Genomic DNA, 27,060 nt, shown 5'->3' with positions numbered 1-27,060 from the left:
CTACTGTAGTTTGTTATATAAATATGGTGATGTATGTAAAATGCACCTTCGGAACACCTGAAGAACTAATGTAGATAGTAAAACTATCTAAATACTAACCAGTAGTGGCCATGTACTTTTAATCTCAATTACTTTTCATGTATGTATATGTTGTAATATTACTGAATAAGCCTGTAAATTTGGAAAGTACTTACACAGCAACTTTTGTTTTTAGCATGTTGTAAAAGTCAGCGTCATTTTTCTGTGTAGTCTGTCGTGGTTTAAGCGCAGCTGGTAACTCAGAACCACGCAGCCGCTCACTCACTCTCTCCCTTCTCCCTCCCCCTGCTCCCGGAGGGATGGGGAGGAGAATCGAAAGAATGTAAACCCCACAGGCTGAGATAAGAACAGTCCAGTAATTAAGGTATAATACAAAACCACTACTGCTATCACCAATAATAATAATGATGAGGGAAATAACAAGGAGAGAGAATATAAAACTAAAAGGAGAAAAGGAAAAGAAAACAATAAACACAAGTGATGCACAATACAATTGTTCACCACCCGCCGACCGATACCCAGCCCGACCCAAGCAGTGACCTAGGCCTTCCGGGTGACTCCCCCAGTTTCTATACTGGACATGATGTGCTGTGGTATGGAATACCCCTTTGGCTACTTTGGGTCAGGTGTCCTGTCCCTGCTTCCTCCCGGCTTCCTGTGCCCCTCCTCGCTGGCAGAGCATGAGACTGAAAAGTCCTTGATCAGAGTAAACATTACTTAGCAACAACTGAAAACATCGGCGTGTTATCTGTACTGTTCTCAGACTAAAGTTGAAAACAGAGCACTGCACCACCTAAGAAGAAGAAAAATAACTGTTACAGCCGAACCCAGGACATAGCCCAGCAAAGCAAAACCTTAGAACATCATGCTTTTTCATTCAGATTCTCCCTGACCCAACCCACAACAATTTCATCTGGAACAGGACTATTTCTAGGCTGTTTTTCTTCCCATTGTTTAAATGGCGGGTGGTCTAGGGCAGCTTTCATACAACTTACAACCGCAGTCTAGGCCTCCAGTCCTTTTATGGTTCCTGCAGCAAGTACAAGTTCAGACAGCATCACAAACTGCTGTGACTTGAATCGCCACACAAAGGATGATAACAAAGGGATTACAGAGCTCTTGCTAGAGCTGTGTATTGTAGGCCAGTTCCTTCTCTTCACACCTAGAGAGTGTGATGGCACATGGTTGCCCAAAGGTCTGCTTATGCTGCCAGATCATTAGTTACATTTGTGTGTGCCAAAAATCTAAAGAATTGAAGATCTAATGGACTGTGAATGGTTTTTGTTTCAGAGATTGGGTCCACCAAATACACTACATTTGCTAGTCAGAGATGTGAAAAAGGTAAGCTTGACTCCTAGCATTACGTCTGCATGGTTACATTAACCACATGAATCAACAGCAAAAGCAAGCATAGCATTGGGGAAAGCAGACATTTGAAATTAAATGGTAGCTGTTATGAAAAGGAAAGATAAATTACTTCTTGTGACAAACAGTCATGTCAATCTAAATCAGGTATGGCTGTCCTGCTCTGCCAGGAATTTAAAAACAAAGGAAAGTTTAGCCCCTAGTAGTGTAATATATCATTTGAGTTGCAGGTTGATACTGTTTCTACTCTATAAGAAGCCCCCAGTGCAGCATTACAAAGGAGGAGTGGAAGGAAAGGCCTGCTCATGAGCACAGAATTTGTTCCCTTTTGTTTGTGTCCTCGTGTGGCTTGGTTTTTTTAGTTACTTTTCTCCCATCAATCTTACTTTTTCCTGGGAGAAAATCTGTTCTGTTTCTGAGTGCTTCATGTCCTAAATTTGTTATTAATTTGTTTCCATTACATATAAATCTGTTCATTATACATGAATTGTAAGATTCATTGAATAGTCATTGTAAGATTGTAAGAGGGTCATTGTAAGATTTGTTGTCATAATTGCTCTGTTTGAGGGTTTGGAGCTTTTACTCGGTAAAATTCAGCTACATGAAATAGCCTATATTCCTTGTTGCAAGGAAAACTCCCATTTATTCCAGGGAGGTTTAGGTGTGGGAATTGCGCAGTACTGGGTTAATGTATAATTCATATTCATCTGCTTCATAGCACAATACTTTTCTCACTCAGTGTTTGTCTTTTTGAGTGTTACTAATGCTCTTCTGCATTCTGCTTTCTGTCTGTCTCCTCCTTTTCGTCGCATTCATACTCATTCAGCGGCAGTCTCGGGGATTCGGTTGGGTTAACATGGAGGTGATGTGTTTGCTTAGGATGTAGTTATTTCATCATAGCAACCGCTCAGTGGTGCTGTAGAATCGGTTATTGTTGTAGGATGTAGCTTGAACAATGGAGCAGTTTTCAGCTTATGTTTCTAGCAGAGCCAATACCACTATCCAGTTTTTAAGTGTAACGATGGAAATTACAGTCTCCCTTTTTCTTTGATTCTGGCTTGCACATTAATGTAAATCATATTCTGCATTGTAATCTTATATCTGTAGATAATATTATGATGAAATATAAGTTACCATAAGATGTAAAGTATGCATGATATTCATCATGAAATTAAGTTATGCTTTAATACTGGATTAATGATAATCAATGCAAAGTTATTTAGTTTCATCGATATAACCCTTGCAAACAGCTCAGGCTTGGTGGACACTGACAGACTGTACGAGTAAACCAAATGAAAATTTGACCTCAACTATAAATACTGCCAACAACAAAACAAATAAAAACGTGCCCCTCCCAATTCTGTTATGTGAATCAGTTCTTACCATTTTCACACAAACATTCAGCAGCTGAAACCAGTGGCTGTAAATAACACCCATGTGCCAACTTAAGCATGACATATATGTCTAGCCTGGCAATTTAATGTATGTTAATGTTTTCTTATCCTAAGTCCTTATTTTTTTTTTTTTTTTTAATTTTTGGTAGGGAAATCTTCCACCAGATTATCATATCAGCCTCATAGATATTGGTCTTGTACTTGAATATCTCATGGGTGGAGCTTACCGCTGCAACTATACGCGAAAAAGTTTTCGGACTCTTTATAATAATTTATTTGGACCAAAGAGGGTAAGAATGAGTTCATTCTGGATGTGGACATTGTGCTGATGGTAAAAAATAAGTAACACTTTGTTCTTTATCTTTGTGAAACACTACGTGTTAATTATAAACAAATGCTGCAAGACCGAAGTTGAAACTCTGGTAGTGAAGTGATACAAGGAACCTGTAAAAACATGTTAAAGGATGGGAGCACCCAAAAGGTGGTAAATACATTGATCTGGAGGTGAATTTCCTCCCGTTCCAGTAGTTTACAATCCAAGCATTTCTAACTGTGGTGTTTGCATAGTTACTTACTCCTACTTGAAGCTGTAGCTCTCATACCTGTTAACTGTACTGGTCAAGCAGGGCCTATTGATCAAGTCATCTTAGCCAACAGCAGCTTAGCTTGGGTAAGGCAGAGTGTTCATCAGAATACAGGAAGTCCTGTAAAGAACTGTTCTGTACAGAAGCCACTGCAGTCTCAGTAGGGCATTTCGTAGTCACGTACCAATCCTGAGAATATCAAGCATAGTCCTTGCTTTAATAAAAAGTCTGTTCTAAGCAAATAGCATAATTTTCTTTGTTAGCTTATTTATTTGTTTGGTTCAGCTTTGAAGGTCAAGTGAAGCTTCCTAGCCTGATTACAGAACGTCCCACACTAGGAAAGTAGCCTCACAGATGGTCAGAAGGCTGCTCATGTAGCTGATGTATAGTACCTATATGGTGTAGTATTATCTGAGGAAACAAACAAATAAACCTTTAAGAGAAAATGTAAATCAGAGATTTTGCAATTGAACAGAGGGGTTTTTTTAAATGGGAAATTGTGAGAGGTTTCAAGATCTGTTGTTTTTTTTTTTTACTGTTGCCTATGGGTATATTTAACCCATGTGTGCTTAGAAGCACTATTTTTATCGATCTTTTGTGATCATGTGGTGATTTTCATTCTCAAAGCAGCATATTCTCGAATGATTCATTTAACTCTTCCATGTGAATCAATATCTTTGAGTGCAGGATGGAAAATATTTCCTAACCCATTGGCTTCCTGAAAATACAATTAACAGTAAGATTAACTAATTTTACCACTATTGGTACAATTATTTAGAATAGTAAGTTTAATAATAAATACTGTACATTTGTAAATGTTTTTCCTTGGTATTGTTTGGTCTTTTAATTTCCCCTCCCATCTAACTAATTTTCTTTTCTATTTTTAATATTCAGCCAAAAGCTCTTAAACTACTAGGAATGGGGGTAAGTTGGATTTATTGTAAAATACTGTTTTTTATCAGAGCATTTCTTGTTAAAGTCCTGCTCTTGCTCTTAGTTTTTGCACTATTGCTATGCTTAAAGTAAATTTGTACTAGACAGAATCTTCTATTTTGAAAATAGCCTATGAGATACTTCGGACTGTTTTTAATGGGTGGGGTCTTGCGAGCTGCTTAAAGCTTTTCTCAGTAGTCTTTAGGCAGTTTTTAGCACTATTATGTAATAACACATTCCATGTTGAAACATGCTGTAGATTTAATCATTCGGATGTGAAAATTTGTGGTATTGAAACGAGAATGTGATCCAGCAGCGCTTATGGTCAAATCTGCTTTAACCATGAAGTAACAATGTACTTGCAAATAAAGTTTTATCATAGATCATTTACACAAAAAGGTTAGGTACATTTCTCTATGAAGAATGCTTTTATTAACGCCAGCATAGTATTAGGACAGAGGGTATGTACGTGTTGCTTGTATCACATTTAATGGGAGCTATATACTCACCACAAAGCCTCTGTTTCCCCAAGCAGACAAGAAGCTTTCTTCTCTACAGAGGAAGTGCAGGTTATGTTTAAACTCTCTGATCAGCTTCTTATTTTCTTATGGCTCAAGGCCAAAAGCTCAGCCCTTGAGGTGTGATCCTTTTTACTCAGCATTGATTACATGTAGGTTGCTTAGTGCTTCTCCAGAAGAAGATTTTGCTCTTTCTTTCATTGGGAAATGGTTTACATGGCACAAACCAATCTGTTCTCTCCACTTGTCAGTGGGTGTAGCCCATTCCCTTCTTGCAAAAAAAAAAAGAAAACGTGAAAAGAAAAATTGACATTTGTTTTGCTGAAGTGGTCAGTAAATTGAGGCGACTCCAAGTGTTGAGGTTGTTTTGATTTCCAGTGTTACAGCCCTAAAACAGGAGGTTTAGTCTCCTTAGCACTTTGTCTTTCTTACCCAGGCTATTGTTTCGATTTGATTTTTTTTTTTTTAGTGTGGGGAGAACCTAATCCTTGGTCCTCCATTTGAGATTTTGTGTCCTGTGCTTCAGAGATGCTTAACAACACTCTTCATGTGCACACAGTTACTGACCCCTGAATTTTCCATAAGAGACAGGGTCACCACTTGCAGTTCTTAAAACTGCTGGAAGAGAGATGCACTCTTAATTGTTGAGCTGAAGAGTTGTCTTTGAAACCTGGGGAGTGAGGTTGAACCCTCAGTTTGCATTTAAGTTCATATTTTGTCAAAAAATAGTGCATTATGCTGAGCTTGCTTGAACAGGAACTAATTTTGGAGAATGGTAATTGCTTTTACTTGCAATAATCTTCTGAGTCTGGAATCAAGGTCTACAGTGATGATGAGCTCTGTCTACACCTATATATGCCGTGTTCTTCCTACATTATTTATAGCCCTAATTTTCCCAATCCTGGCTTTTCTCCCTTCAGGATCCTGCTTCATTGTCAGTACTTCCCTTCAGTTACTTCCATGTTGGTTCCTGTAGTAATGGCCTATCCTCCCTATCCCTTTAAGAAATGGGATACTTATACCTTCCGTTTCCACTGCACACATAAGAGGAGATTGCTATTCAAAGGTGAAGACTCCCTTTAGTATCTTGCTGTTCTTAAGGATGCTGTCTGCTTGTCTTCTCCATCTGCATGTTACCACTCTCTGCACCTGCATGTCATCTGAAAGCTGCTTTGATACCTGTAAGATATGCAGCACTGTTCTTCAGGAATAGATGCAGACATATCAAATCAGGAATTCCAGTGGAACCTATTCATAGTGAATTCAGGTTTGTTAAAGCTCCACTTCACTGCAGAGGAATTCATTAAATATTAATTTATTGCAAATCAACTTGTGCAATTACACATGTGGAAGAGATCTACTTACAATGCAGTATAAAATGATGCCTTTAGTACAGTAGGGTTCTACTGTATTTATCCAAGATGGGTGACTTGTATTAAGTATGCAAGAAATGGTTCTCTGAAAAAAATAGTAAGCTGTGTGTACTGGCCCAGTGCATGCTCTGTTGCATGTTCTTCAAAGTTTTACTGCTATTGGCATTCATTGTAGCAAACAGCAAAAACAAATTAGAACTTTAACTATTAATATGTCCTTTCAATACTTGTTCTGTGCATGGTGTCATTGTCAGGTAAAGCTGTAAAAACTGATGGGAATATTTTTGCTTCTTTTCTTCCCAGGATGATGAGCCTCCCACCAAAGGGAAGAAGAAAAAGAAGAAGAAGGAGGAAGAGATCAATATTGATGTGGATGACCCAGAAGTCAGCCGCTTCCGGTATCCCTTTCATGAGCTGATGGTGTGGGCCGTGTTGATGAAACGGCAAAAGATGGCACTTTTCCTTTGGCAGCGAGGGGAGGAAACCATGGCCAAGGCACTGGTGGCCTGCAAACTCTACAAGTCCATGGCCCATGAGTCTTCTGAGAGTGAGCTGGTGGATGACATCTCTCAGGATCTGGACAACAACTCAAAGTTAGTAGATGCAGAGCAGACTTTATATCTATTTGATATAGGGGGATGTCTGACCTGCTGAGAAGCTTTACTTCTAGTAAAGTACAATTGATTTCTAGAATGTTTGTTTGCAGAATGCCATTTGGAGCTGATTTGTCAAGAGTAAATGAACTAAAATGCTGTCTCAGAATCTGAAGGCAGCATGAGCAAGGAGAAAACTTGCATTTTTTTCTGACAGAACACATTCTTTTCTTCAGCTTCTCTCTCTGTAGAACTAGCTGGTTTTATTTCACAAAGTTATTTTCAGGATTTACTCTCATAAAATAAGGGGTATCTGATGATATACGTAAACTGGCCTTAAGATGTTACTGGTCTAAGCTAATTCTTTCTGGTCACTAAAAATCTGTTAGGAGCTTTTGTAGGCTTTGCCAAGTAAGCCTGAGACTCAGCTGTGCTTGTCATTGTACATGTGTGTGGGAAGAACATGGTCCCCTGTGAATAGAATGAAAACCCCAAGCACAAGCAGACACTGATTTCTAAATCAAACTTTACTGGACTTACCTTGCATTTTCCAGAGATTTTGGCCAGCTGGCTGTTGAACTCTTGGATCAGTCCTATAAACATGATGAGCAGATTGCCATGAAACTTCTGACCTATGAACTGAAAAACTGGAGTAATTCTACCTGCCTGAAATTGGCTGTGGCAGTTAAACACAGGGACTTCATTGCTCACACATGCAGCCAGATGCTCCTAACAGATATGTGGATGGGTCGACTACGCATGCGGAAAAACCCAGGCCTTAAGGTATTCCTGTTCTGCAGTGGTTTTCAAAGACGTGGTTTGTTGCATATAATACTACATTATACATAGTGTATGCATAGAACAAATTGGCTTACTAATTACAGAAGTTTTAAGAACATGCCTGTTTTAAAGCTAATTTTTTTTTGGTTTCCAAATTCAGGATATCTAAGGAACATTACTGTATGACAAAGGAACATATAAATCTATAAAAGGCTTCTCATAATTGGAATCTGAAAGTGGAGTTGTGGCTTTCAATGAATGATGAGATCTGTTCATTGAAAACATACCCCTTTGATTAAAAATCAGTTGAATACAAGTAAAAAGATCTCCATTAGGGGTCCACACAGTGGGAATAGAGAGAAAATTAACCAGACATGGACACATGCTTCTTACATTGCTTGTAAGCAATTTTTAACAAAACTAATTATAGTAGGTGACTAAGTACTGTAAACTTCAGTAACAAACCTGAAGCCCTCTTCCAATCACCACTTTGTCCATTCCATGGCATTTCTCTGCACACCTCTAAATTTGGAGCAGAATTTCTTAATTGCAGTGTATTTCTGGAGATGGGAAGCCTTCCAGGGTGCCATCTTTCATACTTATTGCCAGTGTTTCATAGGTACTACTTACTAATTTTTGTAGGTTTGAGGATAGCAGACTATCTTGAATGCTATGCAAAAGAAAATATTGTTTATGGGATTTGCCTTGTTAAGGTGGCTATTAATGTAACCAAATATTGTCACCTGTATTGAATTCTTTCTTGTTGTACAGGTTATAATGGGGATTCTCTTCCCTCTCACCATCCTTTTCTTTGAGTTTCGGAGTTACGATGACTATTCTTACCAGACATCAAAAGAAAATGATGAAGGCAGAGAAAAGGAGGAGGAAAATATGGTCAGTAATGGAGATTATTAGGAAGTTCTACTACCTCAAGAGTGCTCAGTTTGCTTACTTCTCTGATAATGCTGTAGGTTACCCTGGTTAAAATCTCAACTGTCTTTGTAGAATGAAAATCAGTGAAGAGTTTTGGGAGTATTTTGGCTGGATTCTCAGGATGTGTAAATTACCTGTGTAGCTGCACAGATTTATGGAATTTGTATTTTTCAAAAGAGTTCTGTTACTCAGAGGAAGCATTGTGTATTTAGCAGTTGGCTGGGGCTGTAGTTGAGGAAAAATTACTACTTTTACTATTGTATATTGATGAAAACTGACTACTTTGGTCTTCCAGGATGCAAATGTGGATACAGGCTCCCGAAAAGGAGATGAAGAGAATGGAAACAAAAACCAAAAGAGCCTTCCAATTGGAACAAAGATTTATGAATTCTATAATGCACCTATTGTCAAATTTTGGTTCTACACAGTAAGTAATGATGATTAAACTGATAACGATAATTCTTTTCGCACCTGTGAAACTTAAGGGATTTCAGTGTAAAAACAATAACCAAGCAATAAATAAGTAAATAATACTGACTTTCATGGAATCTGATGAGTAAAGGACTCCCTTTATTCAGAGAAAAATGCATAGACATTGAAACAGAATGAATAACTGAAGCTTATGCTGTCAGCCTCTAAAGCTGCTACACACTTTGAACGAGGCAATGTCTGGCTAATCACATGCCAAGCTCCCCAGTCCAGTCACTCAGTCCAAACTAGGCTGGATTCTCTTGCTTTCTAAAGGCTCTAGCTCCTGTTCTGTGTTGAAATGTAATTTAGGTCCCAAGAAGTAATGCCATAGTATTGGTGCTTGCCATTTGCTCTGTTGACAGGCTCAGATGAGTACAACCTACATGGAAGCACAGATTCCAGTCTGCTAAGACATAATAGGTACTTTTATTCAGATAACTAAAACCAATCTAAACTATTTATTTTTGAAAGGCATCTGATTTTCTCTTTAGTGCATCAGGAATTATCTGGTGCTAAACTCTGTTTTAATAAAACGGAAAAGTACTCATGCTACTTCTCATAAATTTTGTGTGTGCCCTGTAAAAAGGATACTGGTTTCTTTTTTATTCAAAGTGAGGACTTCGGATACCTAGTATGTCAGAATATTATGTAGATTTTCAGTTTCTGCACATCATAATCACACAACACGATACTGATGCCTCTCTGCTGCTTGTATTAGTTTAAAAGCAAAATTCTTTATCTCAAAGGAAAGTATTCAATGTAGTTTCACAGTGTAAAGAAATTACATTTTATTAGATTAAAAAAGCTGCTGGTGCAGAGAGCCTGATTTAGAGTCCTTTGGGATTGGTGGCTTGCTTCTTCCAACAGATGAGGTAATCCAGCAGCCTGGATCATCTGTCCATTCCTTCCATTGCTGGAGGCCTATGGCCTTTGCCGATGGTCATGGCAGCTATGGGGAGGGTATTGCAACAGGCCTGCTTCCTTCAGAGAAACTGATCATTTTTTTGTGCAAGGAAGGGTCTTCAACAGCTGAATCTTTCATGAATAACCTCAATGTGTGTGTTCATACATGTTCATATGAATGTCAGAATTAGGGCAGGCTTCATGCATTGTGCAGGCTAAGAGGGTTTTAACTGCCTTCTGTTTGGTGTTTTTTCTCTGACACAGTGATGCAGCCTTCTGTGCTCTTAGTGAATTAGGCTTCAGCAAGAAACTTGCTCCTAAGACTTGGGGCTACTTAAAGTAGCCGAAATATCTGCAAACATACTGTTCATGCAGATGGGTTTAAGTAACAAGTATAGGATGAGGTGGTGTAGGGACTGGTCTTTGAAGTCTGTATGCTTCTGGCTTCTCATAAAGAGGACATTCTGCCTGGAGGGTCTCAATCACATTATTAAAGGGTGAAGAAAAGCAAGTGGCCTGTGTGGCACTTTATTTCTGCTACCCCTCCAGTCACGTGCTGCTCCCAGCCCTGCCTCCCTGTTTTGTTTTACATCTCTTGGTGGATGGTGGATAAAAATTTCACATTGAATATCTCATTCTTTAGAAAACTCAATTTTCTCCATGGAAAACCTTTTGGTTTGTTACTGCCTTGTCTCCCTTTTTTTATCCTGCGATCTGTTTTGGTTTCTTAACTCTAGAGTTCCAAGAATGCTGAAGTTTTTAGTATGGCTGGTCATCAAAGACTGCTGTGAGGCGTGGAGACACCAGCACCACCAGTCTGACATTCTCACCAGTTGTTACAGAAAACAGAGTGGTAGCTCTGTTGACTTACACTACTAGTCCAGAACTTCCTAATGGAAATTAGTGGAGCCTGATTTTGTGTGTGCGTGTGTGTCTTAAGTCATCTCAAGTAATGGAATAGTGCCTAAATGTGGAAGGATCCTGGGATCCATCACCTGAAGTCCATAAAGGATTTTATTTATTTTTTGGTAGATATCATACCTCGGCTACTTGATGCTATTTAATTATATCATTTTGGTACGGATGGAACGGTGGCCATCGGTCCAGGAATGGATTGTCATCTCCTATATCGTGACGTTGGCTTTAGAGAAAGTAAGAGAGGTAAAGTCTGATTATACCAACATCTCATCATCCTTAAAATGGAGCTCACTTTTAAAGGTAATAATAGCATGGACTTGTGCCAGAGGGTTTAGAAGCCATACGTGACAGAGAAGATTCTAATAGCCACAGAATCCCAAAATGCCCATCACTGGAGAGAGTTTCATTTATGACCCATTTCCAAACAATGGAAAATTCTTCTTGGGCATTAAAACGAATGCTGTCATTTTCTTATGTGTATTTCCAAGGAGGGCAGCGCCATAATGCATGAAGGACATTTCAGTAGGTACTGTCTTTTTATTACTGATGCAACCCTTGATGAGAACTGCAGGCAGAGAGGTGTTTTGGGGATTAGCCAGGAGTACTCTCTGACTGACCTCATTACTTTTGTACGAGGAAGACAACATAAAAACTTGTTCTGCGTTCGCATGCTGTAGTGTGGTTTGCACTTAGCCTATTCTTCTCTGGTTCACAACTCCCCCATCTCGTAGGAAGTGTATTTGGAGATAAATATGGATGCAAAGTCAGTAAGCCAGCTCTCCTGGTTTAAATGCTGTTGATCAAAACCTACAACAAAAAAGGCTCAATAAAGCCAAAATAGAAACAGAGATGAAAAGGGGGTCTAAGAGGAGGGCCGTGAAGATGATCAGAGGGCTGGAACAACTCTTCTATGAAGAAAGACTGAGAGAGTTGAGGTTGTTCAACCTGGAGCAAAGAAGGCTCCGGGGAGAGCTTACTGAAGCCTTTCAATAAGGGCTTATAAGAAAGAGAGAGACTTTTTGCCAAGGCCTGTCATGACAGCACTCATTTTAAACTGAAAGAAGAAAGGTTTTAATTGGACATAAGGAAGAAATTTTCTATGATGAGGGTGCTGAGGCGCTGGCACAGGGTGCCCAGAGAAGCTGTGGCTGCCCCAGCCCTGGCAGTGTTCCAGGCCAGGTTGGACACAGAGGCTTGGAGCAACCTGCTCTAGTGGAAGGTGTCCCTGCCCATGGCAGGGGGTTCGAACTGGGTGAGCTTTATAGGTTCCTTCCAACACAAACCGTTCTGTGTTTCTATGAAAAGGAAATTCTGCCTGCCAGTGAGTAAAAATATTGCTGCTTGAGACAAATTTTGCTGGCAGTAGAGGGACTCTCAGACACCTATTGAATGCGACAAAGATTGGTCTTCTCTCATGACCATTACTTCAAAAATGTAGCTTGGAGTTTTTCCTGATGATTTCTTTGTTGGTTTTTTTTTTTATTTCAGATTCTGATGTCAGAGCCTGGCAAGCTGAGCCAAAAAGTGAAAGTTTGGCTCCAGGAATACTGGAATATTACCGACTTGGTGGCTATTTCAGTATTTATGATAGGAGCAGTCCTTCGCCTGCAGAACCAGCCTTACATGGGTTATGGAAGAGTGATTTACTGTGTGGATATCATTTTCTGGTACATTAGAGTACTAGATATCTTTGGTGTGAACAAATACCTGGGACCTTACGTCATGATGATTGGAAAAATGGTTAGTGCCTAAAGTGCTCTGTAAACTCTGTATTTCAGAACTTCATGGGAAACTAAATTCTGATTTTTAAAAAGAGGGTTTCCATCTGAGTAGGACTCTGAATAAAAGCTATAAAAAGGTTGCCATGTGAATTTCGCACACAAGAGAGAAAATGTTCCTGCTAATAATTGCTTCATCTGAGAGAGAATCTTTTTTCTTTCTTTCTTGGTTTGTTTGGTGGGGTTTTTTTGAACCAGCCTTTGGAAACCTGTTCACTTTGCCTGCCCCCCTCTCTCCCAAAGCCATATAGCAATAACAGGTGGCTGAAATACTGGGATCATTCACAAAAGCATCAGTTGTGGACAGGAGATGATACAGCAATGATTATATCATCTCTTTGCAACCACAGAAGAGGACTGTACTGAAAGTAGAGCCTCATACACTTGATGCAGAAGAGAGTAGGGATAGCAAAGACTTTAGCATTAAGTCTTTGTAAATATATATCTAGTATTCCTTTAAATGACTGTTTTAACTGCATTTTTGTGTATGCAGTAGTTAAAGAGTAATACTAAGAAAATTATCCGGGGAATTTGTTTGTTCTTTTCATACTTTCTTGTTTACTTTAATGCCTGCTGGCAGACAGGCATGCTGGTGCTACTGTACTACCGGGTGACAATAGCTGTATGGTCTCTCCGGGCAGATGATTGACATGCTCTACTTTGTGGTCATCATGCTTGTGGTTCTGATGAGTTTTGGAGTAGCCCGACAAGCTATCCTGCACCCAGATGAAGAGCCTTCTTGGAGACTAGCTCGCAACATCTTCTATATGCCCTACTGGATGATCTATGGAGAGGTGTTCGCAGACCAGATAGACCGTAAGAGTAGAATTCATAGTAAGAGTCTGTTTCCTGTTTCTGAGGCAGATGATCAGATTCAAATTAATGACTGGTTTTAATTTGGAAGTAGTATTTTGTTGTTGTTGTTATTTTCTTGTGACAGACTCCGTAGACTGAACTATTTTCTGTTCCCCACCTGCATGTCCTATGTCTCAGTTTATATTCAAATTCAGTTAACACTGAGAGTGATAGAGTCTGGAATACTCTCCTGTCCAAGAGTGTTCTGTTTACTTGCAGGGATCAACAGAGATCATTCTGAAACATTCTTTTGAACCAATGTTTTACTGATAGTTCCAACAGAAAAGAACGACTAAATCGCTTGACCAGGAGATGAAAATACACATACCCTTTCATCTCCAACCCACGCACAGGCAGTGAGCTAATACATTTTTACTCCCATTGACACATCTGTCTACTTTCCAGAAATGTTTCCATTTCATGAATCACGCATGGGTTTTTTTCTACACCTGTAGAAAACAAAACAAAAAAGGAAAATTCTGCTTGGTTAGCTTTGGGTGTGGAAGTAGCCTTTCTTATATAAAAGCTGCACAGTTTAAACGAATAACTGTCAGTATTTTAGAGAAGATGGAAACTGTCATGTTACTGCTAGTTTTGTGTTAATATTTGAAATTTGGACAGTCAGACATGCAGCTGGCCTCCTCTAGTGTGTATCACATAGTCTGCACTTTATTTGAAATAATACAAGCTGTTCTTTCAGCTTTGTGTATGTGTTATTTCAACCATCTGCAAATATTGATAAGTAGTAAAGTGGAAGGCTGAAGAAACTTACATCTAAGTTCAAAAACTATGAAAATCCATCATCATGAGAAACCTTGGTACCAAATGTCATTCGAGTGTACTTCAGTTGCTTAGAAAGAAATAAAATGTGTCATTAGTCTGTTCCTGAACAGCATACACTTGCAAAGATCACATCATCTTCTTTTTCCTTATGAATGCTTGTCTCATTAATGTAACTTATGATGCAGTAAATTACTCCTGACAAATAAAAGGTCAGACAAGTATTGTCTGACACTGCAGTTTGAGTGCCCATGTGAGCCAGGATGAGCTCAGGATCTCTCAAGTGGGTTAGTTCTCGCATGGCAAGGAATAGACTGTAACAGGGTATCCCTTACCATTGTGGCTCATAATGTGCATTCGATCCTACTTCACTTCAAACATAGTTTGATTTCTTCATAAAACAAAACTCACACCTTGCCAACAATACTGATCTCTTTAATGTAAGTGGTGTCCCAGCTGTCTTTCATGCTTCCAGTTGTTTCTCAGTTATATACTCTGCACCCTTTGAACTAGAAATCTTTCTTCAGCAGCATGAAAGATTTTGGGGAAAAGTTCAGGCTTTGCAGTAACACAAATTCAGTCCAGCTATACTTGTTCCACTGACTTTCCCAGATTGGAAGCTTTGCTGTGTCAATAGCTTAAACATAAGCTAACTTGGAAATGTGTGGTTTTGTTGTGGTTTTGTTGTTGTTTTAATTTTGAGATAGAAATGGCTATGCAAGGAGTTCTACTGGTAGAACTAGACTGCATTACCATTATTCTGTACATTTCTTATTTCTAGAAGTCTATGGAATGACTTCTGAAGATGTCTTTGCTTTCAATCAGAAATTTTTACTCTGATCTTTCCTTGGTTCTCTGTAAACACATCACAAAAGCAGCCTCAGAAGTCATTGGGGAATGATTGCATGGGCAGTCGAACCTGACTCTGTGCCAAGTGCTTATGGGTAGTTTTGCCAAGGCCCACAAGTGTAAACAATTTATGGAAAAAGTGTTACCTCAAGTTTTCCATCTGAAAGAAGGCTGTTGGGCTTTTGTCCATAGCTTCATTGAGGATAGCATGTCACCTAAAGATGAAGATCACAAATCACAGAATTGCTGAGGTTGGAAGGCACCTTTGGAGATGATCTAGTCAGAATTCGCTGCTCAAAGCAGGGTAAATTAGAGCAGGTTACTGGGGGACTGTCCTGTCAGGTGTTTCATATCTTGAAGGATGAAGACTGTGCAGCCTCTCTGGACAACCTGATGTAAATGGGATTTTCCATATTTCTATCTTTGCCCACTGCCTCTTCTCCTTTCACTGAATACCACTGAGAACAGTCTGGCTCTGTCTTCTTTACTCCCACACACCCATCAGGTATTTATAACATTTGTAAGATCTCCCTTGACCCTTCTCTTTTCCAGGCTAAATTATCCCTGCGCTCTTAGCCTTGCCTCATTTGTCAGATGCTCCAATCACCTAAATCTTTGTGCCCCTTAACTGGAGTCTTTCCAGTATGTCCATCCCTCATTTCTATGGAGAGCTATAGAGCCCAGAACTAGACATACAAGTCCAGATGTGGTTTCACCAGAGCAGAGTAGAGGTGACTAATTACCTCCCTTAACTTGATGGTAACGCCTTTCCTAATGCAACCCAGGATGCTCTTAGCTGGTTCACTCCATTTAGAGGATGTCCATGGGCAAGAAGTTTGTGGCACTTGGTACTCAACAGCAGCATATTCTTAACACTAGAGAAGCCTGGCTGAGTTTCCTTCAGTAGCATCATTTTTCTTACAGTCACCATTTAGGGGCTGGCAAGCAAGTATTCATGCCGGTAGTCAAAATGGGCTTTAATGATATTGTTTGCTGGAATATCTGTATTGTGACTATTAATGGAAACACAGCTACTCAGCAGCTGGCAGATCCAAAGCCAGGGTGGTTCTTAAATAGGAGAAAATGTTTCCATAGTAGCTAAAAGAATGATTTTGTGTGATAGCTTTGAGTTGGTTTGTGTTCGTGGTGGCCGCCAGTTGTGTTTACTTGCCTAAAATATCGTGTGTATTTAAATGATCATCTGCCAGAAGCATTTTGTGATTTATTATTAATATGAACTCACTGCCATAGGTAACACTTGGGGAAAACAACGTGAAAAGGAAATTGCAGAATGCAGTGTATTTTTAACCAAGATGTTGTTTCTAAGCACATCTCTACTGTTCTGGTGCTTGAATTGCTTATCTTTGCTTGGTGGCAAAACTGTATTTTCAATCATCTTTTTTTGTTTGGGTTTTTTTTTCTATATTATCCTATTATTTTCTTTCTCTCCCTGCCTCCGCTTCCATTTCATTCCCTTGGAATGCTTTTCAGTCTATGCCATGGAAATTAATCGTAAGTCTCTGTGGAGAGCCTATTATCTCATTTAGCTGAATATGTTCATTAATCTTCACTAGATACTGACATTTTAATTATAGGGCTCATCCAATATTCAGGCGTGAATCTTGTTTTTCTACTGTAATAGCTTCATTTGAAAAGAAGCAGAGGAAATATATTTTAATCCAGATTGCAGATCTGTGGTTGCTATGTCTTGTTTCTAGTTCATTGACAGTTCTCTTAAATTATGATGTACAAGTGTCATGGTATAATTAATTCCTTTTGATTACCTAGATACAATGTTAGTGTTCTTTGGCAGTACTTCCATTGATTCACTTGCCTTTCCTGTTACACTTAGGCTAAACAGGAAAAATGTAAGTTTGATGTTTGACAAGCAAGTAAAATCTATTTTATTAATCATAGTCTAAATATCTCTTTCAGTCCATGGTAAATAAGATTAGTCTGTTTTCAAATACTTTTCAGGTGAGGTGGAAGCATTGGAGTATTTTTGCAAAGTGCTTAAAAAAACTGGCTTGTCTAATTACATAAACTAAATCTGTAATGAACTCATTGTCAGACTTAGTATTTCCTAAGATTTCTGCTAAAGAACCTGTGGTTGATATACACTTCACCTGCTAAGTGGTTCCAAAAGTTGGCCTTGTATTTGAAATCAGACATGCTGGCATTGCACTTAGAACAAGCTGGCTGCATTCACCCAGCTCGAGGACAGCTCTCATCCCAGGACCACCTTTATTCTCAGGATTACTTCAGGCAATAGTTTTCTCTCGGTTTGATCAATAGTCTCAGTTTTTGTATCCTTTTCACCAGTCTATTTTGCTGTCACTATATCACTTCGATTTTACAATTCTCTTTGATTTAAAGTTTCATCTAAAATTTAGAATTGTGAAAAATAAGGGAAACAAAGTGGCAGCAGGGCCACCCACAGGACAAATGCCAGTGCGGGGTCCATCAAGGGAGTCCAGGCAGGGGCAAAAGGAGGCAGGGCCCAGCACAAGAAGGGTCCATTCAGGGGACAAGCAGAGGTCCCATGTCCACCCAGGAGGCAGGGCAGACCTGTACACTGACAGAGCTCAGGCAGGGACAGGTATGTGTAGGGGTGTCCTGCAGACCCCAGGTGAAGCTGGGCAGGACTGTTAAGGCCTTGTTAGTACATTCAGGGCCCCAAAAAAGGTTAAATTTATGCTCAGCAATCTGGGATCACTAAGTGGATCTTTTCATATCTTTGGCAAGGTATGCACACAAGTTTGGTTGAGAATTCTTTTTTAATTCCACTTTTAATATGTACATATGCACATTAAGATCTTGTCCTAGACTATTACTGTAAGGAAAAGAAAATCCATCTGAATTTGAAGAGAGCGCCACACTGTAGGGTGAGCTTGGAGCTGCCTCTCTGTCCACTGTTATGGGAAATTATTTTTGTATGCTGTAGTTAGAAGCAGAATTAGAAGTAGATATTGCACATACTTGCTACTGGAAATAAACTGAAAAAATTTGTTTAGCTTTGCAAATTTTATGCTTGTGTCATCATTAAATAAATGTGAATGGTGTTTTTAAGTATCAGGCAACTTGTGAAAAATAACCTTTCCTGGTTTTTTTTCAGCTCCCTGTGGGGACAATCTTTATGATGATGATGGTAAACGCCTCCCTCCATGTATACCAGGGGCCTGGCTCACTCCTGCTATTATGGCCTGTTACCTCTTGGTAGCTAATATCCTGTTGGTAAACCTGCTGATTGCTGTCTTCAAGTATGTAAATAGTCATGCATTATCTTTACTTTCTTAATGCGAGACAGTTTCTGTGAGAGCCCATTAACTGATTTTGCAATTTGCACTCAGAATCTAATGACTCTATGAACATGACTGGCAAATACTTGGCATGGTGTATACACTGGGAAAGAGTGGAGGAAAGGTTGCTTTGAATTTGCCAGCAATTGCAGTAATGCTTTTGAGAGAATCTGGCTATTTCCAATTACCATTTGGTGGCTAGTGACAGGCCTCAAGATTGCTCTGAAAAAGTCAGAAACAGAATCCATGAAACCTACATACATGGGGAAGCCCATGTAGGCACTAGCAAACATGATTCTGTGATAGGATGAAATCTGAACAGCAAAAGCAGGAGGCATTTCCACTGTCACTTCATCAGCTGGAGTAAAAGAAAAAAGAAGAAAGACTTGAAATACCTGCTTGTAGTAAGACTTTCTGAACAGTCCACCTGAGAGAAGCAGGTGATCCATCTTTGATGCCCATAAATATGTAGTGTTGGAGGGCCTTTTGGCATAGGTAGCTGGTGTCACAACCACAGAAATAGTTCATTGTGTGCCCAGAAATCTACAGCTCACAAAGCCTGTCTTTCATTTGATGTATGTAGCTTAAAAGGTCATGAATTTTCAAGTGCTTAAATGCCAGTCACATTGCTAGGGAGAAGGGGAGGAATCTTACAATGGTAGCTATTATTGGCTGAAGGACCAAGGAATCAGCAGTTTGGGAAGCAGGTCATGCTGTTAACTCCTGCCATCCCACCATGGTTGCAAGGGGGTAAGACCTAACTGGGGAATTCCTGCTATGCATAAGACACAGAATGAAGGCAGATTGCCATTGAGTATTGGTAAATATAATCTTATGTATGCTTAGCCAGAAGAAACCAAAAGCTATGTGTACTCAAGAATTGTCTGGTTTCAAAGAGATACTTTAGCTGGTTTTGTGAATATAGATATTTCAGAGCACAAAAAGTTAGAAAAGAAGTGGACAGAAAATGTAAAAAAGGAAGTGCCAATATCATCATAATTATCAGAGGAGTGAGCTGTCTGAGCATACTTTAAAATAGTTTGAAAAGCTTTGTCTAAGCCTGCTTTCTCTTGGTTAGTATTCCATAACCTTGACTATTGTTATCTCTGAATTGAATACTATCACTTATACTCCTTCATATCCACTGAATTACAAAGTAAAACAGCTTTAACACACCTTATTTTGGTGTAGAAATGATGAGGCCATGGCTTCCAAGAACAAATTCCTTTGCAAGAATATGCACCGTGTTTTCGAGTCAGAAGTGTGAGTGAATAAAGTTTGAAATTAGGACGTTTTGTGAAAACTTGAAATTTTCTATGTAGGTCAGGCTGATTAGCATTTTAAAGGCAAACTATGTGAAGCTTCTGGGTTTAGCATACAAAGTACCTTTCATGGATTTAATACTTTGTAATATCAAATACTGGTATGTGTTAAATTAAATAGTTTATAACCAAACCCAAAAATAACAATTATGTGATTCATAAATCATGCAAATTTCTTTTCACTAACACTTAAAGGACTTTGTACAGTAGAAGCAAATAGTCTAAGTGTTCTGGATGGTGCATAAGGGATGCAGAACACTCAGGAGTAGTGAAATCATGACTTCTAGCTGATTATGAGTTCAACAAGTTCAGCAGCATCAACAGAGAGCTGAACCAAAGCAAGTCATGTCGCCTCATGTTGTCATTTAGCTGCTGCTTTTTTCAATGTAATTCTTGCTCAGTGCTAAGTAAACTTAGAGGCCTAATAGAGACTGTACCTTTGTTCTCTTTCAGCAATACCTTCTTTGAGGTAAAATCAATATCCAACCAAGTGTGGAAGTTCCAGCGGTACCAGCTGATCATGACCTTCCATGACAGACCTGTCCTCCCACCACCAATGATTATCTTCAGCCACATCTACATAATCATCAAGCGAATCTGCAGTCGCTGCAGGAAGGGTGAAGGAGACCAGGATGAGCGTGACAGGGGACTAAGTATGCAAGAAATCTCTACGTTGAGCAGTTTCCATTGTATTAGCAGAAAGCAGCAGCTTTTCCAATGCTGAACGGTCAGGAGTATCTGCAGAAGACAGTATGGGACAAAATTTATATCACATTCGCAGCTCTTGAGCTCTGTGGGCTCTTGAGAATACGCAGTGCTGTGCTGCTGCTGCTGACTTTCTTTAACATGTTTCCTTAAAACAGTGAGATGGCATCTACTTAATGCAGTTTTACCAAATTCTAGCGAAGTTCATATGTTGGGAAGGGCAAACAGGAAATTGAGAAGAAGGGATCACAGTTTTAAATGTCATCTGTAGTGTCACCTCTGTGATGGTGAGCAATCTGTGCCTAAGAGTATCCCCACTTCCATTTCTCCATGTTAGAGATTTATCTGCCATCTCAGAGGGGAACAGTGAGGTTTCTTCTAACATACTCTGTAATTTTGATTATTATGTTTATTATATGCCTCCCTAAAATAATCAGATGCTCACAATTATCCCCGTATTTGTACATTTCACAGGAAACCTTTCTGCACAATGTGCTTCTGAGTTAAAAAAGGGAAAAAAGTAGATGTAAACACTCCCTCCAAATACAGAGACAAATTCTAAGAAGGATGAAATATTCCTAAAAGCTTTTATTTCCCTTTAGTTTTCCTTACATGATTATAATTTTTTGAAGCTCTTATCCAAAGAATGTCTGGGAAACAATCTGTTATATTAGACTATCTGCTGCCTGTAACTGGCATCATTTTAAGAACAATATTTGAGGGAAAGGACAGTCAAACTGGCAGAGATTGCCCTAGTCTTTATCCAGTAAAATCTAGTCAGGTTGTTCAACGTGTAGCACAGCTGTCAGAAAGTGCAAAGGCCATTGAGGAAAATACAGTCCCCAATGGATTGTCATAAAAGCAATGATGGTCATAATGTCTTACATTGTCTTCACGACTGTGGCCTTTTTTGGCTAAGTGCTCATTCCCTACTTACAAAATCATCTGTTCCTTTAGTGCAGGAATAGAATCTGCAGTATCTGTACGTCCAAGACAATCTGCTGAACTGGATTTGAATTGACTGCCAGAAGTTCAGAAAAAGTAAACTCATATATTTTGTTCTTCTGTTTTGCACAGAGTTATTTCTGAATGATGAAGAGCTAAAAAAGCTGTATGAGTTTGAAGAGCAGTGTGTAGAAGAATACTTCCAGGAAAAGGAGGACGAGCAGCAGTCATCTAATGATGAACGCATTAGAGTTACTTCTGAAAGGTACCAATTACAAGAAAAAATCCACACCACTTAACTGGAACAGTAGTGGGGTTTTTTGTCTTCATTATAACCAAAATTGAGGTAAAGTACAAAAGATTTAGATCTTGAACTACCACCAGTTCAGAAGCTGATCTGAATCCTGAGTAAATACCTGTGCAGGTGCACAGTAAATACCTGTGCAGGTGCATCTCTCACAAGAGCAAGCTTTTTGTGGTTCCTGCTGGTATGTCAGTAAGTCACTAAGGCTGCTGGTTTCGGTAGCTTTGGTATAAGAACATTTTTATTCCTGGTAAATTTTTGACCTCTCACCCATCTGCAGATCACAGTTATGCTTTTTATCTGTTTGAGCAAATTACAACTTGCTGAGCTTTGAATGGCTCATCCAACCATGAGAAGCATGTTAGGGCTTAATGACAAAAGTGCTGAGGATTCTTCCCTTGGACCTATGCTTTACATTAGGGTCCAGCACTCACAACTGCTGAATTTTACTCTCTGCCACAGATTCTCTTGGAAACTTTGAACAAAGCATTTAGCTTTTCAGTCTGAACTTTCCCATTTAAAAGACAGAATATTCACATGTAAATCATTAAGCTGTTCTGAGGACTAAGTAATGTTTGCGTATTGCTGTGTATGCACACAGAGATAATGGCAGCAGCAGTTTTTTGCCAGGTCACGTGGCAGGACTGTTTCCAAAGGCTCTGCCTCTTCTGTTAGTAGTTCTCAGTCAAAAGATAGGGTTTTTAGTCACTTCTTTGAAATAATGAAAAATTCTCTCCGTGATGAAAATGATTTGCAGTTTAAATACTTTCACCTTATCTGCCTTGTGGTATTCTGGTGATGAACTACTTCGTATCAATCTCTCTGTACCTTCCTTTCAATATTTCTAATGAAGTAGCTCTGTGGCCTGTATAATTCTTTAATAGATAAACATCTTTCTCTTGAAGGGAGGCCCTGATCATTTTGCATTATTATATGTGAAATTTGAGAATAGAGAAGTAAATGAAATCTGCTACGTGTGTTTGAGTAGTTTCTATTGCACTATTTATCTATGGCAATTTGTCAAAATCCTAGGTATTGTGGTGGAGAATAAAGCAGGGCTGGTAAGCCTCACTGATTCACTATGGTCTATGGGCACAAAGTAGATTTGCTTATTTCTCACAGCTTCTTGCTCCAGATGCTTTGTCATCTTTTGTGTGTGAGAGAGAAAGAATTTTAATTTCATTTCCACAGTTGCTTTACTAGTGTATGATCTCTAAGTCATATTCTAATGCATTACTTTTATATACATTCTTCTGGTACCATCACTTTCATTACGGTATAGATGATTAAAGAAAATAGGAAAAAGTATTATTTTAATTGAACTAGACAGTAATTCCGCTCCCTTCAGCTGAGAGATAATTGAAAGGTATTTCAGGAGCTAAAGTAATTCCATACACACCAGCATATGTTCTCTCTCACACTGCTACAAAACCTGTTTTACGACATGCCTTGATGCTATTTGAAGTCATCTTGCGAGCATGCCATTAGAAAGTATTTTTTCATATAATAAATTGATGCTTCACGGTGAAAGAGGACAACTAAACATGAAGTGAGTGGCAAATGGAAATGTTAATAGTAGGCTATCCCTAAGGGCTGCAACTTTTGTACTCTCATGGCATGTAAATAAGGGCAGAGTTCAACTAGCCCTCTGGCACGGTGTATAGGTAACAAGAAAATGCACATGTATGCTACACATAGCACAAAATTCTGCCTTACAAAGAAATCAGTAGCTGGGTACCTGTGAAAGGTTACTGTACCATTCCACAGCTTCTGTTCTGTGCTTCCTCTTTTATACCCAACAGAGTTGAAAATATGTCTATGAGGCTAGAAGAAGTGAACGAAAGAGAACACTTTATGAAAGCTTCTCTTCAAACAGTCGACCTTCGACTCTCTCAGTTGGAAGAACTATCTGGTCGGATGGTGAATGCTCTTGAGAAGCTGGCAGGAATTGACAAATCTGAGCTCACGTATACACGTTCACGGGCTTCGTCTGAGTGTGATGCTGCCTATCTCCTACGGCAAAGCAGCGTTAACAGCTCTGATGGCTACAGCACGTACAGATACCATGTCAGTGGAGATGAGCTAGCATATGATGAGAGTGCCACTCCTATGTCACCAGCTATGGGATTGCGTAAAAAAGCCTATTCTATTGGTACTAAAGAAGATGGAGCAGACCCAAGGATGCTGGTTCCAGAACACCACACCAGTCTCCATTGTACCTCTAGTGTTAATGCAGTCACTACAGCAGATTACGGTAAATCTACATTAGAAATTGCGCAGAATGTTTCCAGGCCCCATTCTGGTTCAGTTGGTTCTGGCGATGAAAAGCAGGGGATTTTCAGGAGTGATGGAATGGTTCCTCAAAGTATAAATCAGATGAATGCTGTTACGAGCAGACAGTCAGTACCAAGATCAGATTTTCAGAACACTCAGTTGAAACTAGAACGTACCAAGTTAGAAGCAACCATCTCTTATCCCTTGGACAAGTCTAAAGCGATGCGTTATTTTCCTCCTGAAACATTCAGTGCTTGTCAGACCACTATGATGAAGTCAAGGAGCTTTATATTTGCACAAGGTGGGAAGCTGGTTGGAGGAGTTAGCAACTGGACCACGGAATATAGTACCATCATGGATCAGGTGTGCCCTTCTACAATTGAACAGTGGACCACAGAGTGGAAATACGAAGTTGAGCAGCAGCTTTCTCAGGAACCTCCTCCAGAATACCCTGGGTTTATCTCTGAAGCAGAAATGCAAGCAGAGCAGAAACAGTTACAGATGGACACGGATGATGATGATGGTAATGTTGGTGAGGCAGGTGTGAGTGCCTCTTGCACCTCTATGCCTGACACTTACAAGGGTCAGAAAGAGAATTTACTATCAGTAAAGCCAGAAAGGACTTCTGGGTTCCCCTCAGTACGGTCAAAGAGTTTGCACAGCCATTCCCGGAAAGCCAAGTCTGTAAAGGACAAATTAAATAGACCAGGACATGCCAGCAGCGTAACTAATCTGGTGGTAGCATTTGGCAGTGCAACAGAAGAACAGAAAGCTAGGCAAGAAAATGCATCCACAGAAACCGAATGTTAAAATGGCTTATGGCCCCTGTTTCACCAACAGTCAAGAAAGCAGCATGACTAATTGAACTAATTATGGACTTTAAAATTAATTTCTAAAGAAGAATTTTGTATGTATTTGTTCCTTTTAATTTTAAAACTTAATAAGTATGTGCTGTTCTTAAACAAATGCTTGGTGGGTCAGGTGAAAGGGAGATGTTCCCTCGGGGCAGAGAAAAAGTAGGCATAGACCACAGATGCCAACAGTATAGATCAATCTTTGTTCCATTTCAGCATCCCTCATAAGCTCATTTACTGAAAAGCTCTTTATAAAAGCTCTTGAAAGAAGGACAATATTATCATGTAATAATTTAGAAAATGTTTTTTCTTCTTTTTTATCAGAAGACTTCTTAAACTGAACAGATTTTTAGCCAGCCTCAGTTTTTATCCTTACTTATGCAGCTGGTTTCTTTGTAGCCATTGTGTTTTTGAGATCAAAACAAAATTGTTGGAGGCAAGATCAAATTACGCAGTCCCCTCTTTCATTAATGATTTCATGCATGCTGCTTAGCTCCTTTTTCAGAAAGGCACAACATAGCAGTTTTCATCCACTAAAACAGGCAAAATTGTGTTTGGAGAAACCTGACCCGGAAAGCCATGTGCAGATATATTCTCGACCTGTCCTCAAACTTTAGTGACATCATCTTGCTTTCAGGATCACATCTGTCCCTACCCCAAAGCATGCTGACAGCCTTAAACTGTTGAAAAACAGTGATCATTGTTTCAAAATGTTTAGGGAGATTTTAAGTATATGAAGTATACAGGGATTTTAATAATATGAATCCAAGACCTGCATTAGTGTTTTGTATAAATGGGATTACAGTAGAAGTCCATGTAGAGTAAGAATCTGTCTTTTTTAAATGCCTGCAAGGGAAACCATACCAAACCAGGAAAGGTGTTCTGATGAGGTGAGATCAAAATGCAGCCAGTCTATGTGTTTGAAGCAAATCTACTGTGACAAGTTCATCTTTCATTTTGCAATTTCATTATGATGACATGTAAGGAACAAGGAACAGTTTCTAGCAGTCAGTCTAAATAAAAAATGAATTTTCCAGAAGAGAATAGAAATTCCATACATTTTCTTGAGTAAATTTCATAAACAAATGTCAAAGGGAAAAAAAGTCTCTGCAGTGAAGGTGTTCTCTGTCTCTCAGTGACTAAGACTGGAAATCCACACCTATAGTTAGTTTCCCAGTACACTTGTCTCAACAATGGCTTTCTAAGTACTAGGTTTTGATAGTTTTCTTCATAATAGTGTGATGTTATTTGCCTCATTCTTCTCTGTTTACCTTTCAGGAATTCCGTTTTCCCAAACATTCAGCACCTCTCTGTGCAGAGGGTGCATACCATTGAACAGACAAGAAAGAAAATGAGTTAAAGGCAGGTTATTTGTTCACAGAATACTGGTCAGAAGTTTATGCTTAAGTCATTAACTGTCAGGACTTACACGATCTTGAAAAGACAGGATTTCTTTTTTCCCTATCATCAGCTCCACAGTATGTAGGTCTCACTATTGCCCTTGGTAACGCTGATTACAGCATTTTGAAATGCAGAGATTGATGGAAGACATCACAAATGCATTGATGGCATTAGCTTTTTGTTGTTTGTATTATATTTTCACACTCTGTCCATATTTCTACCTTCAAGTACTGTTACCATACTGAATGATCACGGTAACTGCATAGACATTTCTGAAAGTTCAGTCATCGTGTACTATGGATTTTTGCTAGCTTGGTCTTATTAGCAGGTTTACTGGTTTCACTGTTGCCAGGACAGTGCTGACATTGTGCTTTTCACATGGGCCTCTCTTTTATTCAACTTTAGGGAACTTGACGTTTTGTAAAAACAGAATGACATTTGAAATTGTTTCACTTCCATGTTTACTTCTGTGTTACCATTCTATGCAACTACATAGCCATTTTGTATGTGTGGTTAAAATAGCCTCCAGTTTGCCAATGCCTTTTTATCGTTTGCCTGCACACTCACCAGAAACTGATTCATTAACAAACACAAAGGGATGCAGCTTTTCAGCACTTTGCTAAACAAGCAGTATACATTGTGGAATGAAATACAGTGTGTTGCATACCTCTTGTTACATTGTCTTTATAAATCATGTGTTAAACCATGATCTGTTTGGCCAGTTATTTTTTAGCATTTATGTTACAAATTTATCAGATAGCATGTAGATTTCAAACAAAACCAGTTTTACCTTTGTATTTATTTACTTCCTTTTTGTAAGAATACTTATAAATATGTGAAACGCATTCAGTACAAATTCTCCACTATAGGGATATCAAAACACTTGTCTA

General features: G+C 39.1%; 1 protein-coding gene across 1 annotated transcript in view; it reads left to right on the top strand.

Moving 5' to 3' along the window:
- Positions 1-26,996, top strand: part of TRPM1 (transient receptor potential cation channel subfamily M member 1) — a 44,942-nt gene extending 17,946 nt beyond the window's left edge. Inside the window, exons 12-25 of the mRNA XM_030497962.1 lie at positions 1,330-1,380; positions 2,948-3,088; positions 4,277-4,306; positions 6,510-6,799; positions 7,354-7,582; positions 8,351-8,473; positions 8,808-8,939; positions 10,919-11,047; positions 12,293-12,544; positions 13,224-13,398; positions 18,182-18,326; positions 20,141-20,340; positions 21,470-21,602; positions 23,444-26,996. Coding sequence (XP_030353822.1) covers positions 1,330-1,380; positions 2,948-3,088; positions 4,277-4,306; positions 6,510-6,799; positions 7,354-7,582; positions 8,351-8,473; positions 8,808-8,939; positions 10,919-11,047; positions 12,293-12,544; positions 13,224-13,398; positions 18,182-18,326; positions 20,141-20,340; positions 21,470-21,602; positions 23,444-24,725 — 3,312 coding nt within the window. The 3' untranslated portion in view covers positions 24,726-26,996. The remainder of the gene's footprint in view (positions 1-1,329; positions 1,381-2,947; positions 3,089-4,276; positions 4,307-6,509; positions 6,800-7,353; positions 7,583-8,350; positions 8,474-8,807; positions 8,940-10,918; positions 11,048-12,292; positions 12,545-13,223; positions 13,399-18,181; positions 18,327-20,140; positions 20,341-21,469; positions 21,603-23,443) is intronic.
- The last annotated feature ends 64 nt before the right edge of the window (positions 26,997-27,060 follow it).

This window comes from Strigops habroptila, chromosome 9, assembly GCF_004027225.2.
Source record: "Strigops habroptila isolate Jane chromosome 9, bStrHab1.2.pri, whole genome shotgun sequence".
NCBI lineage: Eukaryota > Metazoa > Chordata > Aves > Psittaciformes > Psittacidae > Strigops > Strigops habroptila.
The sequence above is the reverse complement of the archived record's forward strand: the minus strand, read 5'-3'. Positions and strand labels throughout refer to the sequence as shown.